Raw genomic sequence first — 18511 nt, 5'->3', positions numbered from 1 at the left:
GAGCCTATGGCAACTTGATCCACAAATCTTTAAGAAACTGGACATCCATTGGGGGCCTTTCACAGTGGACCTCTTAGACCCCCGTCTGGATCGCCAGATGACCAGATTCTTCAGATGGACCCTTTGGCGTTGGCAATGGACGCTTCTCTACAGGATTGGTCCAGGGAATGGGGATGTGTTTACCCCAATTACAGGAATTTATAAGGCTGTCAACGCAGGTGAGAAGGCAACAGGCAAACTTAATCCTAATCACGCCATTCTAGGTCTCAAGTTTGGTTTCCGGTTCTTTTGGGAACTTTCTTGGGATTCTCAAATCCTTCTACCCCACCCTCCAGACCTCCTTTGGGATCCTCTAGGTAACACTCACCGGTTAATCCTACAGGGAGGAATGCCCCTCATGGAGTGGCGGATTACAGAGAAAGATGGCAAGTCCCGGGACTGTCACCGGAAGAAGAAGAAAGAAGAATGTTAGCCACAGCATAGGCAGACGGGGTTTCTAAAATATACAAGTTGGCATGGTCAAGTTGGGTTCCTTGGTAATTCTAGTAAGGACTCAGCAGCTAGGATTATATCCCTCAATGCTTCTGAGAACTTTACCAACCTTACATGATTTGTGGGTAATAACATGACTCAAGAGCGTTTCCTATGGCTTCGTAAGGTATAACTGGTGTGGAATATATTAGATCTGCTTATCAATGGGACAGGTTGATTCATAAATCTACGTGTGCTGTAATAAAATGTACTTGTCCCTTTGGAGTCACATAATGCATATCTGCTCATGCTAAACTACAGTTCACAAATACTTTCTAGGAGGATGAGTTCCTACTCTACTTATGAAATATGTACATCTGCACTAGTAAACCAACATGTATCATTGGTCACTTTTGTGACTTTCTTTAAGAATTGGGCTCCTAATTAGGTCTGGTATTAACCAATACCTATTGCTTTTGTTAAAATTCTCTCTGCCCATCTCTCGGCTGACTTCACTATGAAGAATCGTAATCTTCTCTTTAACAAGACGAATAATCAACACACAGTGGTTTTGTTCAGTGCCAGAACCTACTGTGGTAACGTGTGCTTTTTAAAACCCAAAAATATTTTTGCTAATATTTGTTTTCATGGTGAGGGTTCAGCAGCTGCCACAACAATAAAGTTTTACAGAAGCCAATGTCTAAGCAATACAGGCATGGGGGGGAGAAAATAAGACTGGCCACCAACATAGGACCTACCTCTTTCTCCAATGCTTGTTTATATTAGTTTTCCATGAACTTGTGAACTGGCTACCCTGATTTTCCATTATGAATATTTTTTGGGAAATGTCAACATGGATCACCACATTTTACTAAATGATGCTTCAAAGAAATGGTAACTGTCTGAAAATAGCCCTCTGTAGTTTTTTTTTTTTTTTTGGGTGGGGGGGGGGGGGGGAGAATAGAAGGGGGCATTGTTCTTTTCCTCTACCTTTGGTGCCAAGGTACAGTGCTGTTCTATATGCATTTTTTTAATTTGGTATGCACCAGTTAAAAAAATTCAATAAAAGGAGTTTAAAAAAAAAAAACTCTGAACGGTCACCCCAAACTTTGTCTTCCTCCTCTTCGGACCTCCTTTTTGTTGGCTTTAGGACTCTGGGCACTTTTCCACTTATACTCAGTCATAAAGTGCATGTGCTCTCTACCTAAAACATGGTACCATTGGCTCATACCAATTGGCATGTACTTTAAGTCTCTAGTAAAGTGCACTACATGTGCCCAGGGCCTGTAAATTAAATGTTACTAGTGGTCAGCAGCATCGATTATGCCACCCACATAAGTAGACCCTTAACCACGTCTCAGGCCTGCCATTGCTGGGCCCGTGTGTGCAGTTTACTGCCTCTTCAACTTGGCATATAAAACTACTTGCCAAGCCTTAAACTTCCCTTTTATTACATATAAATCACCCCTAAGGTAGGCCCTAGGTAGCCCATAGGACAAGGTGATATGCAAGTAAAAGGCAGGACATGTACTTGTGCGCTTCACACATCTTAACAGTGAAAAACTCCAAAAAACACTATACACCTACCTTTGTCAGAAGACTGCACAACAAAGGAATCCAAGGACCGGCCCAACACTGGATTTGCTCCTTCATAGGAAGGACACAGCGAGTCAGACTACCAACCTCATGCACTAGAACCTAAGAATCTGACCTGCAGAGTGCCCAAAGGTTCAGTGCTCAGCCCAACCCTGCCTAACATCTACATGACATTGCTCACCAACATAGGCCGATTATGTGGCATATCCGTCATATCCTATGCAGGCAACACTAAACTCATTGTCAGTTAGTGACACAAGTCCACCATGACCAGAACCAAGTTCTCTTACTGAATAACCAGCATAGCAGAATGGAGGAGAGGCAACTGCCCAAAACACAACTCCGACAAGACAGAGGTGCTGATTTTTGGGAACAAGCACAATCCCTGGGACCACTCTCTCCTCCCCCCCCTTACATCTGCAAATGCAGAACCCGAGATCTAGCATTCTGGTACATCGCATCCAAGACCTGGAACAACCTCTCATTACATCAGGGTCTCCTCCTCACTTCTTGAATTTTCAACTAGCTGAAGACCTGGCTCTCTGACTAATTTCTCAGGGCTGACAAATCAAGATAATATGTATGAACAATGCTAAATAAGCACATTTCCAGCACTTCTACGTTCACTTTCCTGAACTGGGAATGCAAAACCGCAACGCAAAACAGCACGAGATACCATCAGCCCGTCTCTTCGTCCCGCAACAATGACCACTTGTGGGGGCCTGACAACACAAAGCACCAGCCTGTCTGACACCCAGTCTGCTCTTCATGCCATGCTGAGATCCACTCAACGCTCTCCTTTCTCTGTGATCCTCTCAACACGAACACCACTCTGGCTACAAAAACCTAAGTTAAACCTTCAGAAGGACTAATCGGGGACTGTATCACACCCATTTTTCCTCCGGGTCAGTTTGTATTTTGACTTTGACCTGGTCCAGCATGCACAGATAACCATGGTTTGCACATTGTGCTTTCAGGGGCTATTTTTCACTTTATTATTTTAAAATCCATAACTCTGGTCAGCTGATTAGATTGGCATTTTGGTCTGGTTATATTTATTAAATTCTGCTCTATTTTTCTATCTTAGTGTGGGATCCTTTATGGTTTTTTTTTTCCCCCCACTTTATTTACGGTTTGAAGTGTGGCACAAATACTTTACGTGTTGCCTCTAAATGAAGTCGGACTGCTCTGTGCCAAGCTACCAGGAGGTGGAGCACAGGCTAATTTAAGGTTTGCTTGTTCCTTCCTCTGACAAGGACTGTACTTGCTGCTTGACCAGGGCTCACACCCCAGTCAACTAGTAACCCAATCTCTCACACTCACGATTATGGCAAATAAGAACTGAAGCACAGTGACAAGAAGGGAGTTGCCCAAGACCTACACAAGAAGAGAAGGTCATACTAACAGTCTTGATGATGTTCAGTTGACAAACTAGGACATTGGACTGCACATACAATGTGGAAATTTACAGTTCCATGAAACTGAGTGAATCCTTAAAGGCAAATCAGCCAAAGCAAAAAGACTCTTCTTTACAAATCAAGAAAGAGCAATGGTATCATTAAAAGAATGAGATGTCCTGAATCCAGCTGTAATCGGAACACTGGCATAGCGAAAGTGCTCTACTTTGAACTTGTGTGAACAGAACTCGTTAGTACACAGGGCATATGCATACAAAGAGCCTGTGAATATTTAAATATTTATCAATAAAATAAAGGTAGCATAATCAAAGCCTTGCTACAACCCAAACTCGGACATACCAAGAGCCCTAGCTTAACCTTAGAAGATATTATCACAGTTCTGAGGTAATAAGAATGTTACCATAATTTGCATCAAATGGTACAAGTGGATTTTTATGCAGGGCAAATATACTTCTGAAGAATTCCGCCATTATGACCATCAAATATTTTAGACAATTCTACAGCTGTGTACTAGGACATTAATGTGGTTGAGGTAATTTTAGAATTCTGCCATTGGTACATTCTCATACGGTCTCAGTTATGTCTGCCAAACTCCAGACAGATTACTCACTACTCGTCAATCCCAACCAGTCACTACAGTTCTGCACACAGCACCTTCTAAACTGCATTGTCTGGGCTGCCCTTGTTCTCAAACGAAATTAAGCAATGTTACAACTGCCCTATGCTTCTCGATTTCCTATCTTGGTTTCTTCATTAGTGGTATCCATCCAATACCAAGTCCTCAGAACTAACTAGACCTGCCTCACAATGAGGATACAAAATAGCAACTTCCTGATATAAACTTCAACTTGGTGAATTAATTTACAGTTCAAGTGGATTTGTCGCCTCCATAACAATCAAGACTGAAATGCGAGGGTACAAAGCATTTTAGTGTTCCAACCACACAGGTTAAGGAGAGCGGCAGAGCAGAATAGCAACTGAATGTTGGTGTCCCACCTGGGGCACATTTGTGGGGCTAAGCTCCAACAATAATGTATTGGGGGTTGCAATTCAAAATAAATATTGGCCAAGTTTTGTATAGCTCCTTCAGTATGGGGGAGAGTAGGCCCAGGTGGAGGTTCATCAAAGGCGGTTTGGGGCAATATTAAATCTAAGCCTAGGATTAATAACTGTAAAGAAATTTATGGAACCAATTAAAATGATGTTACTGTAGCACACATCCTGCGAGCTGGCCGGAGTCCTTTTATTGTGCCAGAGCTTATGAGGATCATTCTAAAAAAGGCAGCCACTCACCTTTGGGTACCTGAAAGGAATATGAGGTTTGTGATAACCAACCGCAAGAAAGAATGGCTTGTTTTGCTTTTTGGCAGCTTCCAGTAACCGTATGGCCTCTTCCGTACTCTGAATGTCAGGCAAAGTTCTTTCAGGGACTTCTGCCACATCAACTGGACACACTAGATTAGCGTGGAGCTTGCCATCTTTACCTTTACATGTCTGGGAAAGAAAGGAAAAAATAAATAAACTCAGCTTTATCATCTTTAAGTCTTGCCTACCAGACAGGGCAAGCTGCCGGTTTGTAAAAAGACGTATTGACAGTTAACAGTGGGCTTAAGCCCACCAGCTGCATGCTACTGGTTGGCATTGTCACTCATTTGCTGCATTTTTAATGAGCTTGTGTGGGAATTCTTGCCTCTTCTTCGGGTTGTTCCTCCCCTATAGCATAGCTTTACTTGTCCTTCCATTGCTTACGTTTTGGGCACTGTTTTTTTTGCGGGGGTTAAGCACTATAGAGTCAATGTGTTTGAGACGTCTCCATTTTGTACTTCTCTGCATTCTGAGCTCTGTACTCCTCTCTAATCAATATGCTTCTCCCTACCCTCCTTCCTGTTTTGATTGCTCTCGTGTGCTTCTTCCCCATTTAACAATCCATCTTACATTGGTAAATAAAAAATGGTGCGGATGACAGTGCCATTTTTTTGAAGCTGTGCATTCATAGTAGACCAGGTGTTCATCACTACAAAACAACTGAATCATCATGCTTTTGTCTTTTTTTTTTTTATCCTTCTCACCATGTTGCACATCTTGCCGATGCTGTACTGCATAGCTGCAATAGGTTACAATGGTGAGAGTTACTGGCTTCGCCAATGCATTGTTTGAAACGGACACACACAGTCCAACATGTCTGAAGTGAGTCTTGGACACATTAGAAACATGTAACAAGTTACCGTTTTATCAAAGATACTTTAAGCTGCACAATTACCCGCTTTAAAGCTTGTGATCATAAAGAAAACAGTGGCAACAATTCAAAGGGATTAAGGGCACCTTGAGGGACACACTATTCCATTTATTTTCAACAATGTATACATTACGAAAAAAAAAGCAAGAACAGACTAAGAGGGAAAAAAAAAGGTTATATAAATCTTTGATAACAAATGGGGGTGTAAAATGGCTAATCAAGAGCCAGTTAATACACACAAAGCAGCACAAACGTAACACCAGTAGAGGAGTTGGAAACAGGAATATAAAGGTACTCTGAGCTCTGTTTTGGAAGCGCATACTGAAAAATAAATGAAGTAGATACTGTTCAAATATAGGTAATACAGAAATAAAATGGCAGGCTGGAAGGGAGAAAAAAGTACTTTAATAAGTAAAAATCAATACAAAGATGAGCAAGTCTGTTCAAGAACGGGTAGGGTGGAGTACAGAAAGGAATGGATAATGTTAAAGGAATGGTAAGAGCAGAAGAGTGAAGAAATTGAAGAAATGAGAATCTTAGCACAGTGGGAAACGAGGGGACAAACACTGAAAAAACCCAGCTCAGGTAAATATGTAGGAAGCAAAATTAACAAGGCACCAATGCATGTGCTCAGAGCCCCTAAATGTGCAGAGACTGGCGTACTCCTAATTGGCCTATTTACCGTTTCCTATAAGGCCATAGTACATGGGGTCATAAGATATGCCCCTGCCACTGAAAGTAAAACGTGTACTACAAAACAACTGACATCCACTAGTGTGACAAGACAAACATGACTCCATGCCTAACACTTTAACCTGGCTGCTGCAGTTTAAAACTTCAGCCTGACCTCAAAAAAAAAAAAAAACAAAGACAACCTCCCTTTTTTAAATGTTAATAAATTACCCCTAAGTAGGCCCTATATCCCACAAGGTAGACTGCTTGTGTAAAAGAAGGACATGTGAAAATTGAAAAAGTTAATACCCTTTACGTTACTGGCAGCCAAAAGATACTTTCACTCTAGGAAAGCTGGTTAGCATAAAGAAACACAAGGAAGCAATAATAAAAAATATTTTTTCTATCTCAGGCTTGGGACCAGCTAAAATGATTAAACTAAAGGAAAGGAGAATTTTAGAAAGTTACGTGTTCCCTGCCAGAAGCTCCTGGATGTGAATTTCATTAGTCCCCCAATAGTCAGCGGGTGAGGTATGAAAACGTATTCCAGAGCAAAGACAATGGCGTGACTGTGAGCAGGTGTTTTTGATCCCCTCACATGAAGACTGGTTGGGCAGTGCCCAGGAACTTAAATGTACTTCAATGGGGCCTTCCCAGTTGTACGCAGATGTCCAATGGCACCTGGAAAAGCCCCTGCCTTTTCCCTCCATCATGCAGGCAACAAAACCATTGGGGGCAAAGCAGCTCCCCGAACTGGTTTGGAGTGACCACAAAGGGACTTTTTCCTCTGACCACACCTCTGAGTGGACACAGTCTGCAAAAGGGGAGAATCTATTCTTCATCTTGGATTTAGTGAGAGGCTTTGCCGGATTGGTTGCAGGACAGCACACAAAAATACTGCTGTAGAAGGGAATGTGATTTCCCACTTGGAACCTTTACCCTAATGTTTAGGGAGGAGCCAGGAGTCACCCCTCAACCACTAGCTAATGGCATGTGTAAATATGGCACCCCAAGACACATTCAGAACTCTGAACTTGTGGAAGAAGAGAACAACTGCACCCGTTTGGGGCTTGTGAGGAGATTCGAAGGGATGGGGCTGCTCTCACTTGCACCCAGGACAAAGAGGTGGACTTAAAGAAACATCTGACTGATCTGTGTAAGCTACAGAGACGGCTGCAAGAGGCTTTTCCTTAAATGCCCAGCTGACTAGTAAGAACTGGACCTGACCTGGGTTTTGCCGGAGGCCTCTGCTGGAGCACGTTTTGACCTCCACATGCTGTTCCTCATGTTCTGAGACCTTTGGCTGTGCCTAACTGGACTTCTATCACCTCAGAAAACTTAAAACCTCTGAACATGTTTGGCCTTCAAGACCTTCAGTGGACCAGACTCACATGCTAAGTCAATCTGCCCAAGAAGCAACTTCACTGGGCTAAAGAAACAGATCTCCCCAGCAGCAAATCAGTTTCATTGGGAGCTCAGCAGGAAGGTATCAGCCTTGTGGAGCCCTCATGGGACAGCCCACAACATCAAGGAATCCAAGCGAAAAAAAAAAAAAAAAGGGGGGATGCCAGGCAAGGGCGGCAAAAGCTATCTGGCCAGCAAGAGGACTTAACTTCCCTAGGCAGGAAATGTAGGTTTTTCTTGCTCTGAGCTCTTCGAGTCAAAACAGCTTCACTATGACCTTATTCAACATCTATCCAATGTTGTGGAGTGTTCCTCTGATACAGCCTGCTGCCTTGCTGGAGAATTGAGACTCCCATTTTTGAGTCAAAGGGGCTGATTAGGAGTTTGGCGGACTGAAACATTCATCCGCCAAACTCCCGATGGGGAGGCTGCCATGGTGCAGGCGACCTCCAGGCTGGACTCATTACAACTTTCTCACTGGACTGACCGGCAGAAACCAAGGTTTCCAGCAAGCCTAATGGGAAATATGTGGCAGCATTGCTGCCGGCTCAATTGAGCTGGAGGCAATGCTGCTGCGTGCAGGCAGCACCAGCACCCTCAAAATGTGCACTATCTGCACAGCAGACAGTGCGCACTTTGAGGGTGCTTGGGGGGGGGGGGCTTGTAAAGCCCATGTGCCCATGGGCAGTGCAAGCCCCCCCCCCACCTCCTGCGGCCCCTTGCACTTGTTCTCCACCAGCCTTTTCATGGCGGGCAGACCGCTATGAAAAGGCTGACGGAAAACAAGGTTGTAATCAGCAAGGCTCAACTCCGTGCTGCTCTGGTGGTTTGCAACCAGGACCACTGACAGCCCGTCGGGATCACTAATCCTGGCGGGTGCGACAGTAGGTTGGTGGGTCTGCCTGCCAACCTCAAAGTGGCTCTAAAACCGCCACAGCAGCAGCCCGTCCAACTGCTGCGAGTCTTCAGTCTGCCAGCCTAGTAATAAGGCCCCAAGTCCCACAATAAAACCTCAGATCAGGTTGAACCGGGCTGGTGTATCTGACACACACTATCGCAGTCAGACTAAAATTGCGCCTAGATCAAAATCCAACACAATCAGTTGTTTTTGTACGTAAATCTTCTATACCGTATATCATCCGGTTGCCCTTGTTGGATTTATGTAGTTTTTGTGCAATTTTGTTCATTAAATTCTCTTTTTATAAATGGAAGTAGGATTTTAATTGTGTTTGACTGTTTTGTAATTTAACGTTTTCTGTAAGTTAACTCTGTGCCATAAATACCAACGGTCAAACTCAGGTTTAAAGTTAACGAAAGCTTTAATTAGTTCTAACAATATAGTGCCTTTACTACTTGTGCTTGACCTCAATCTATGCCATCTAATAAACCACTTTCTCACATGTGCCCAACAAAGAAAATAGCACAATCTTTTACAAAGCAGGCATTTTCTTGCTTAAACCATTCTGTGACTGTTTATGGATTCCCTGTCTGGGTCAGACAGTTGGGCTGTTTGTAAATCTCCTCTAGACAGTGACACAAAGGGAACTGGAGTGTAGCCTGCAAATCCTGATGGGCCATCTGGGATAGAGTAGATACTTACAAGTGGCAAGAGGTTGAGGGGGGGGGGGGGGGAGGGGAGAATGTAAGGCTCCCCTCCAACGTTTTCCTATGACCAGCACCCTCTTTAAGAGGGTTGGTATTGGTATTGTATTGGCATTGTGGGGACTCTGGATCCCAAGACAGCCATGGGCAACAGGTTCATCCTGGTCTTGGTGGACCATGCAACTCAGTACCCAGAAGCCATTCCTTGGAGGTCAATCCCCTCCCCTGTGGTGGGACGTGCATTAATGGGGGAATTTTACCGGCATGGGTTCCCCAAGGAGGTGGTATCTGATAGGGGTACCAAGTTCATATCAACTTATATGAAGTCTGTGTGGAAGGAGTGTGAGGTAACATAAGTTCATCACTCCTTACCACCCCCCAAACTAACAGTCTGGTTTAGAGATTCAACTGCACCTTGAAGGGCATGATCATGGGCCTGTCAGAGCCCGAGGTGTATGTGGGACGTACACTTGCCATGCCTTTTGTTTGCCTACAGGGAGGTGCCTCAAAAGGGTCTTGGATTAAGCCCTTTTGAGTTACTCTAAGGCCACCCTATCAGAAGACCTTTGAGTCTGTTTAGGAAAGGCTTGGAGAAGGCCTCCAGGAGTTACTCATCTGTGGACACCAGAAATAGTCCTGCCAAAGTTAAGGTTTACAGAGTGACTGAAGGTTAGGGCCAACAAAGGATGAGTGATCCAAAACATTAACCCTTGGGGTAACTGAGTTCTCCAGTACACCTTGGGCCAGCCCTGTGGTCTTGGTCTCAAAAGCTGCTGCTCCTGGTGCCTCCCCACAGCTCAGGTTGTGTGTGGATTACCGGGGACTCAACACGGTCACTAAGACTGACGTGTACCCCATCCTGAGAGCTGATGAGCTCATCGACCGGGTAGGTGTTGTCAAATATCTAAATACTTTTGACTTGACCTCTGGATATTGGCAAATTGCTCTGACTGAGGAGACGTCTGTATTTTCCACCCCAGATGGGAAATACCAATTTAGAGTGATGCCCTTTGGGATGAGGTTGGGAAACAAGGTGTTGGCTGGGTTTGATAATTTCAGTGCAGCCTACCTGGATGACACATTGCTGTGTTCAGCTCCACTTGGGAGGAACCCTTGAAGCACCTCTGTACAGTGATGGAGGCCCTGCAGAAGGCAGGCCTCACTATTAAGGCTAGCAAGTACCAAATAGGGAAGGGTTCTATGGTGTGTAAGAGGCTAGCCCTCTATGTATTGTGCAAAGCAAGGCACACTGCAGGGAGTCCAGGCAACCACACGTTGGTTTCTAGAGGTAAAAATCAGATCACCTAATGCTCCAATTTGAGGTAGCTGGTCGAGGAGTTAGGCTAATCCAAGAGATGTGTTAAGCATTTGTTGTACTCACAATATCAACCATGCACCACACACACACACACACACAATGAATAACTCGAGACCCGAATTTCTAAAAAAAAAAAACAACAAAAAAAAAAAAAAAACACTTCAAATTTTTATATTTAGTACCAGAATGGTTAAGGTAAGTTAAGTACTTTGAGATATGATTTTTCAATGTTTTAATAAAAACGTAGTCTTTCTGTGTGTAATTATGCACAGAGGGAATCAATGGGAGGTGACCTGTAGAAATTGCATAAATAAATACAAAAAAAAATAATAATAGTTAGTCTCTTCTTTGGAGGATGGTCGATTAGGTTGGTGGGCACACTGTGCCAGCTGGAGAGCCTCAGGTGGCTCCCAGTTCCGGCAGGAGCAGAGCTGGAAAATCTCTTGGCCATGGCACAAGGCCATTTGGAGGGGACACCTGGTTTGCAGAATTAAAGGGGGTACTTCAGGGTCCCCTTGGGCTGTTGAGGTTGCAAGGGGTTAGGGACCTGTGACACACAGCTGGTTCTGCAATGCAGGGCCCAAGGTGGCCGAATGCAGGGCGAGTTGGAGATCTTGGAGGCTGTGCACAAGGAGACCCTTGAGAGCTGGAGATAAGTCTTCCGGGGGACTTGCAGGATGACGAGGGCACTCTGGTGGGAGGTCTGGGGTGTTCCTGAAGTCCCTCAACTGGGGCATCCTCCTGGTCCAGTTGCAGCTCTGGGGAGCTGTTTTTGTCATTGTCTGACGTGCACTGACCAGTACCTGGGGTATTGGCACAACTCGGCCACGGGAGGGGGCAGTGCCACCAAAGTTGGTACACTTGCAAGTCTCATCCAGACTGTCAGTGTGTCGTCAGATCCGGCTGCGACTTCCAGTTGCAGAGATGATATCTGGTTGGTGAAGTGACCCCTCACAGGCTTGCTGGTTATTTGCAGGTTTGAGTGGTGCCTACCCTCAGGAGTTTTTGGGCTATTTGCAAAGCCTGGAGGTCCTCTGGGTCTTTTGAAGTCGGTCCAGTGGTCAGCTTCTCTGCAAAAGTGATTGTCAGGACTCTGGAGCAGCAAGCTGGGGTCTTGGAGCCTCTTCTGGTGCAGCAGGTCCTCTGTTCTTGTGCTATTGGGTTCTTTGGTGCAGTCTTTTGTTCCTGATGAATCGGATTTCTTGGTCTAGGGGAGCCCGCCAAATACTGAATTTAGTGGGCACCTGGTAGTGTTCAATGGGACACTTACCCTTGGGTGGCTACACACACTACAGTGACCAATTCCTGTGGGAAGGGTCACTTCACTAAACCTCACTGGCTATTTTCCTGCCATCATAATGGAGTAAAATGAAATTGAGGGTCCACTTTGCCTGCAAGCCCTTGGGGTGGTGCATGCTCAGCGAGAACCCCTCCTCCTACCCTGTGTGGTTTACCACCTTTGCTCCTGCAAAAAGTGGTGTTTAAAAAAGGGAGAACCAATCTGCTGCTAGCAGCAGGCCTGGGGGGCTTGTGTTTCAAGGGCAGAAGATCTTTGAAGCCCACCACCAGGGGGAATCCAGATTCCTGAGGGAGTGGGTGTTATCCCTCTACCCAGGAAGGGCACTGTCTTACAAGCCACAGAGACAGGGCTTTCCCCCAAGGTTTGCATATTAGCCATCTGGAGGTGGCATGCTGGATGGAACCAGTCAGCAACCATGCCAGTTAGGTTTGCTTTTGCCGGCGACACCTCTAAAGTGACCCCTGGGTACATTTTGGGATAAATCCAATACTGGTACCAGTTTGGATTTATCATCCAGAGTTGTTGTATATCAAACAACCTAGAGTGCAGCATGGCCATCATGTAGCTGGGGAACCCATGTTTGACCAGAGTCCAGTACATGTACTTTAAATGGCTGCTCTGTTCACTCACTATGCCCCAGGTTTGGCAAAGACACAGGGGGGCATACTGCTCATGAAGCTATGCCCTCACATAGTATGGTGAACCCTGTCTTGGGGCAGGAGGCCTGCTAGAGGGGTGACTTACCCATAACATATGCAGTGTAGGGTGGACAGGGCACACAGGGAGTGTGCCATGTCGAATTTGTCTTTTTAGGTCTGCCCCAGAACACCTTGCCTGCAATGGTTGTGCTGGGTGTATCTGGGTGCAGGGCCCTAGATTGTGGCACAATCAGTGCTGCTGCCCTCAGGGGCCTACCTCCAATATCGCATGCCCTGGGTACAGGTGTACCCATTTTCTAGGGGCTTACAGTGATATTTAAGAGTTAATCTAATTGTGCCAAGCATCACAACAGATTTAGGGAACCTGGTTTGCAGGGGCCCTGGGCACTACAACTCTTGGACACATCAACATCAGGCAAAAAGTGGGGGGCTAACCCTGCAAAAAGAGGCCTCCTCTCACTTGGTGTACTTGGGACACCAGGTGGGGAGTGGCCAGGTGCCCCCCCCCCCTCCTCTGCAGCCAAAGATTGACACCATTCTGGCTTGGGGGCGTGGGGGAGCTCCCAAGATCCAGATTGATATGAGAGCCTTTTTAGGTCTCACGGATACTATAGGAGGTTTGTCAAGGGGTATGGCACTATTGTTGTCCCTTGACTGAGGTAACCTCCAAAAAGCAGTCCAGAATGGTGATCGGGACGGAGTCTTGCCAGACAGCTTTTGATGCCCTGAAGGCAGCCATGTGCATGGCACCAGACTTCTTCAAAGAAGGTAGTGCAGACTGATGCTTCAGAGCATTTTTTGCACAGCTAAACGAAGAGGGCCTAGACCACCCTGTAGCCTTCATTAGTAGGATGTTCCTTTCTGGGAACGAAGGTGCATGACAACTGAGCATGAGGCTTTTGCTGTGGTCTGGGCACTGAAGAAGCCAAGGCCCTACTTGTTTGGGACCCACTTCTGGATCAGACCAACCACAGGCCCCTCAGATGGTTAATGTAGATTAGGGGGTGAGAATCCAAAATTGTTGAGGTGGTCCATTTCCCTACAGAGGATGGACCACTGCCCTGGAACAGAACACGCAAATGCTGATGGTCTGTCTAGATTCGTCCGCCTTAGTGATGAGAACTCCCACAAGGTTGTGTAGTTCTCCCCACTTTCAGCTTGGGGGGGGTGGAAGAGAGAAGAGGGGGAAGGGGAGACACGTGTTACTGGCATCCTTGGTGTGGTCGCCCCTCTTTTTTGTCTTTGCTTCCCATGTTTTGACTGTGCTGGACTCTGTTTTTGGTACTCTGGGCACTTTACCACTGCTGATCAGTGCTAAAGTGCAAGTGTTCCTGTGCAAAGTGCATGTGTAATTGTCTTTTCCATGACTGGCATATTTGGTTTACTAGTAAGTCCCTAGTAAAGTGCACCAGGGCCTGTAAATCAAATGCTACTAGTTGGCCTGCAGCCATGATTGTGCTACCTACATTAATAGCCCTGTAAACAAGGTTCAGCCCTGCCACTGCAGTGTGAGTGTGCAGTTTTAAACTGCAAATTCAACCTGGCAAATGTACCTACTTGCCAGGCCTAGAACCTTCCCTTTTATACATGTAAGGCTCCTCTAAGGTAGGCCTTAAGTAGCCCCATGGGCAGGGTGCGTATATGTTAAAGGTGGAACATGTACTGATGCGTTTTACATGTCCTAACAGTGAAATACTGCCAAATTCAGTTTTCACTGTTGCAAGGCCTCTTTCTCTCTCATAGGTTAACATGGGGGCAGCCTTTAAATATTTTAAAAGTACAGTTTCCCTTTGAGAGCAGATAGAAATATGGAGTTTGGGGTCTCTGAACTCACCATTTAAAAATGCATTTGTTAGTGAAGTTGGTTTTGTAGAATTTTATTTTGAAAATGCCACTTTTAGAAAGTAGGCATTTTCTTGCTTAAACCATTCTGTGACTCGGCCCATTTATGGATTCTCTGTCTGGGTCAGACTGACAGCTGGGCTGTTTGTTAATCTTCTCCACACAGTGACACAAAGGGAACTGGGGTGTAGCCTGCAAATCCTGATGAGCCATCTGGGCTAGAGTGGTTACTTGCAACGGAATGGATTGTGTCTGCCCTCACACAATGCAGTCTCCAACCCCCCCTGGTGTGTGTCTGGGGCCTGGTCTGGGCAAGGATGGATCTTGTGAACAACAGAGACTTTCCTTTGAAGTTTGCCTACCTCAAAGGCAGAAAGGGGTATAAGTATTGGACCCAAAACCCCAGATGTATTCAAGATCACTTCTGGAACCAAAAGGGACCTCTGCCAATGAGAAGAGCTGAGGAGAAGTGCTGCCTGTGACTGCTTTGTAGGGCTATCCTGCAGTTGCTGCTTCTGCCTGTGAAAGGGGGCAAAGACTGGACTTTGTTGTGCATCCCTGCTTGTGAAGAATCTCCAAGGGCTTGGACTGAGCTTGCCTCTTATTTTGAAGTCTCAGGGCCAAAGACTTCCTCTGCCAGCACCTGGGTTCTCTGCTAAAACTTCTGCCAAGTGGTGCCCTATCCAGTCCCTGGGCTCTTGAAAGGTGAAGTTGGCAGAACAAGAGCTGAAATCCACTCACAGAACGCTGCGAGGGGAAATTTGATGCACCTTCTGCAACACGGTGGATAAACAATGCGCCACCTGCTTTGCATCTAAAATAGATGCTCTACCTGCATCGCAGCTGAAGAAACGATGCAACACCCAGTTGCAGTCGCTGATAACGACAAGCCCATGCAGCATGGTCTTCTAACACTGCAAGACCAGATTTCTCACACAACGTCCCTGGGCGTCCAAGTCATCGTGAATCAATGCATATCCGAGGTTCCCTTTCTGGAAATCAACGCATCACCCTCTTGCGAGGCAGATAAACGACACACCCTACCTAACTGGAGAAGAAACGACCCACAGCCTCACTTGCAAGTAAGGAATAGACTCATCGCTGACTTTTCCGATGCACGCTCGCCCGTGCAGCTTTATTTTGGACAGAAACCAGGTAGTGTGTAAAATCAGTGTTTCCATTGTTTTCTATGAAAATTTCTTGTCTTGTGTATGTTGGATTTTTGTCATTTTGGTCTTGTTTAATTTAGATAAATATTGTTTATTTTCCTAAACTGGTGTGGTGTCCATTTTGTAGTGTTTTCACTATATTACTGTGTGTTCTGGTATAAATACTTTACACATTGCTTCTGAGAGAAGCCTGACTGCTTGTGCCAAGCTACAATGGGGGTAAGCAGGGGTTATCCAAGTGTGCTTCTCCATTGCCCTGACTAGAGTGAGGTTCCCTGCTTGGACAGAGTGCAAACTGACTGCCAACCAGAGACCCTATTTCTAACAACTACAGTTATAACTGATGTCTTTGTCATCAGAAACTGCTCAGATTAGTCTCATTACTGGTGTCCAGATATACTTGGTTCTCCAACTGCTCCCATAAATTCAGCACTTCACCATCTCCGCCTCCTCCCCACCCCCATTGTCCATTCTTACTACACAATGTTTACAGTCCTTTTAAAAAGTATTCTGAAACTCCTACAGTTTCTTCCAGTCCAGTAATACAAGACCATATAAAACCATTATTCAAACACTTATTCTCTCCAGATTAGTTCTTTCCTCCTTGGTCTCAGCTTACTCTCTTGCCAAACTTCAATGTATTCCAAATCCTGCTGCCTCCATAATTTAATCTCTCTCATTTATTGGTTTCATAAGAAAAAAAAAAAAAAAAAAAAAACACACACCACACATGAAGTTCTATCCAGCATACGGAAGCCAATTCTTAGCTTTAATAAAAGTTCTAGGATCCCTGTTCTTAAAATGCTACATGAGCTGCCATCAACAAATAGTGTACTTTCAAGGCGCCATGCTTTTGTCACAAAGCAACCCTCGTGTCAGTTTCCACTTGTGTTTTATCTTTTCACTAAGTACCCTGAGGGCTCTCCGCAAAGCAAGGCAAATTTAATGCTTGTCCTTGGAAGTATGAAAACTAAAATTGGCAGAAGACTTCCAGCTGTTGCATCCAAAGCCTGGAGTGATCTGCCAGCTTCTACCTACGCAATAATCTGCCTCTCCACTTGCCACAAAAACCTCAAAACTCAGCTATGTTTTTTAATAATCCTATAGGACCACTGAGTAGCTTGACCAGCCACAGGACACCCGATTTTTGTGGGCATTGTTCATACAAAAACACCATTGTTGCTCAGTCATAAGTGTTATTAGATAGAATATATACAATGGTCTCATTAGAAGAGAACCAGCGCCAATAAGTGGACTGAGGATTTTTAAATATCTATGCCTAACTAAAGCTGTTAGAAAGTGATCCTCACAAGTGCAGCCCAGTTCTTTCAACCCATTATGTCATAGACCTATACATACGTCTCAGAACTTAAATCTATTACACATACATCATAGATGGAGCATGACAAATGCAAATAAAGTAAGATTTTAAATGAATCTACCATTTTATTTCCATTTCAGAGCCATCAGATGAAGTGTGATGGCCAATGACTGAACATTGTTCAAGGACACCCTTGCATATTACATGTTTCTTTATGAACCCAGTAGATATAAGTTGCATATGCCAGAGCAGATTCACCACTAAATAAGTTGTTTTGAAGACTGACTTTTTTGCTTTAATATGTCATTTTCCCAGGAAGATGGAAGCCAGGATTGGAGGAGCAAAGACGGTAAGGGCATAGGCTACTATGGTCAAGCTATGCACCCACCCCACAATGGGTGTTCTACCCTCAGTACTCATGACTGGCAAAGAGCAGCAGGGATTAGCTACAACTTCCACCAGGCGCTGTACCAACACATACTGCTAATTGAATTTGGCTATGCACAACTAACCATGGGCATCTAGCCATGCAGATAAAGGCATTCAGACTTTACAGTGGGGGTAGGCTATAGGCCCTAGAATATGGTTTCAGATCAGTGCACCCAGCCAATAGACGAAGATAGGTCTTTGAACCTTGTGGATTTGCGGTCACATGACCAGAAAACTTGCTCTGAGTTCTAATTTCCCAACGTGGGAACGGAGATTAATGAACTCTGGTTGGGGACAGAGACTCCGGCACACCCTGCAGTACAATTTTGTTTATTATTTTTTAAACACACATTGAAATGCAGGGGTTTCTTTCATCCCCCACCCCTTACTAGGGCCTATGTCAATGTGTGCATATGCAGCCCCCTTATGTGCTCTTTCAAAATTATTTTCAGGGACAGTCCCCCCATGTGCCATAACGACAATCGAATCATTTTAACTCGAAAGCTGCATGGGAACCATTCAGATTGTTTCAGTTTCACAGATCTACAAACTTTAAGGGATTACAGGAAACAAAGGTTTCATTTAATTGGACTGGAGTTTATTTTTGGATTTGCAAACAGTGAAACTGAGTTCATAGGACTCTGAATTAACAGACCAAATCTGTAAAGTTTAACCTAGTCATGCCCAGTTCCAATTGCTTTCTGCTGTCTTTGCTGTACTGAAGATCAAATAACCCTTTAGGCGTTAATAACCACACAGACAATTTGAATATCACGGTCACAAGTCATATGGTACCTCGAAAGAAACCAATCAATTCTTCATGAGTTCAGTATGTGATCTTCAATGTCCTGCCTGAACTACTACTGTTTCCCCAAATCAGGCGGTCAGATTCAGCTTAGTTAGCTTTGTTTTAGCATCCTAATGATAAGTGAACATTCAAACTAGACAGTACTATTGACTTAACGACTAGCTTACCTTTGTGTTCTCATATTTTTCTGATGAGGGGTGGTATGGCGGGATGGACCAGCTGTACGGATAGTCATCACTGTGATTGCCTGAAATTCCTGAGGAAAC

The 18511-nt window shown here is 44.9% G+C and overlaps 1 protein-coding gene across 1 annotated transcript in view; it reads right to left on the bottom strand.

The window, feature by feature from the left end:
* The window catches only part of IDS (iduronate 2-sulfatase), an 87918-nt gene that overhangs the window by 41016 nt on the left and 28391 nt on the right, over positions 1–18511 (bottom strand). Inside the window, exons 4-5 of the mRNA XM_069212414.1 lie at positions 18413–18501; positions 4779–4979 (exon numbers count right to left, since the gene is read on the bottom strand). Coding sequence (XP_069068515.1) covers positions 4779–4979; positions 18413–18501 — 290 coding nt within the window. The remainder of the gene's footprint in view (positions 1–4778; positions 4980–18412; positions 18502–18511) is intronic.

Source organism: Pleurodeles waltl, chromosome 2_1 (genome assembly GCF_031143425.1).
Source record: "Pleurodeles waltl isolate 20211129_DDA chromosome 2_1, aPleWal1.hap1.20221129, whole genome shotgun sequence".
Taxonomy (NCBI): domain Eukaryota; kingdom Metazoa; phylum Chordata; class Amphibia; order Caudata; family Salamandridae; genus Pleurodeles; species Pleurodeles waltl.
The sequence above is the reverse complement of the archived record's forward strand: the minus strand, read 5'-3'. Positions and strand labels throughout refer to the sequence as shown.